The 1,017-nt window shown below is 29.9% G+C and overlaps 1 protein-coding gene across 1 annotated transcript in view; it reads left to right on the top strand.

Moving 5' to 3' along the window:
* Adam18 (ADAM metallopeptidase domain 18) overlaps nt 1–1,017 on the top strand; it is a 120,430-nt gene that overhangs the window by 75,980 nt on the left and 43,433 nt on the right. The window contains exon 15 of the mRNA XM_023717287.1: nt 678–783. Within this exon, the coding sequence (XP_023573055.1) occupies nt 678–783 (106 nt within the window). The remainder of the gene's footprint in view (nt 1–677; nt 784–1,017) is intronic.

Here is a 1,017-nt window from a genome sequence, read left to right as displayed (position 1 = left end):
GATTATTCTTCTTTATGGCTGAGTAGTACTCCATTGTAAAAAAGAAACACACCTTCCTTATCCCTCAGTTGCTGGACTTCTGGGCTGTTTCCAAGTTCATATTGCTTTTTAACTTAAATTTGGATTTGTTTGTAGATTATATTATATACCACACATTTCCACATGTGTAAGAATTTGGATCACAATCTTAGTAGAAATTAAATTTGAATTAAAGATTGCAAATTTTTGCATTTGTGGAAGAACTTGACATAGTCCAAGAATAGTGCTATTCAGTCCTTCACTTCTGATTTGAGATTTGACTTTGGTAGTTAGCTATTTGGACATAAATCCAGTTTATGGCTCATAACTCATCTAAAGATTTTTGTAGCAAGTCATTTATTTCTGGAAATTTACTTACTTGTCTTTTACTAATCATTCATAATCTCATTTAGATGCCATGAAATTTACAAAACAGATTTAATTCACATATAATCCAAATTTCCACACTGAAAACCAGCTAGGATACAAGTACTCATATGCCACCTAATTGAACTTCATGTTTGTATTGTGTTTTTAAATAACTTTTGAAGGGCCAACCTGATTGCCCGTATTTTGAAATAACTCTCATTAGTTTATTATAGACAAGCAATTAGTTTGGATTAAGCATGCTAACTCACTTGATATATTTGCATTTTAAGGTGCTCAAGGGGCTCCTGATGTCTGTTTCAAAGAAGTTAATTCTCTGCGAGAAAGATCTGGAAACTGTGGTTTAAAAAATTCACAACCATTACCTTGTGAACAGAAGTATGTGTATAGAAAATGACTATTTTTTCAAGTCATAAAACTACATATTTATAGTCAAAAGACACTAAAAATAATTAACAATAAATGTATAATGGAATACAAATACCAATATATGCAATGCTCATCCAGTCAATTCTGCTTTTTTATTTTTTATTTATTTAAAAAATTTTTTTTTCTAATCTACCTGTCTTTCTTTCTTTCTTTCTTTCTTTCTTTCTTTCTTTCTTTCTTTCT

Source organism: Octodon degus, unplaced genomic scaffold (assembly GCF_000260255.1).
Source record: "Octodon degus isolate 3935 unplaced genomic scaffold, OctDeg1.0 scaffold00051, whole genome shotgun sequence".
NCBI classification, from domain to species: domain Eukaryota; kingdom Metazoa; phylum Chordata; class Mammalia; order Rodentia; family Octodontidae; genus Octodon; species Octodon degus.
Note: the sequence above shows the minus strand (reverse complement) of the source record. Positions and strands in the feature narration are given on the sequence as shown.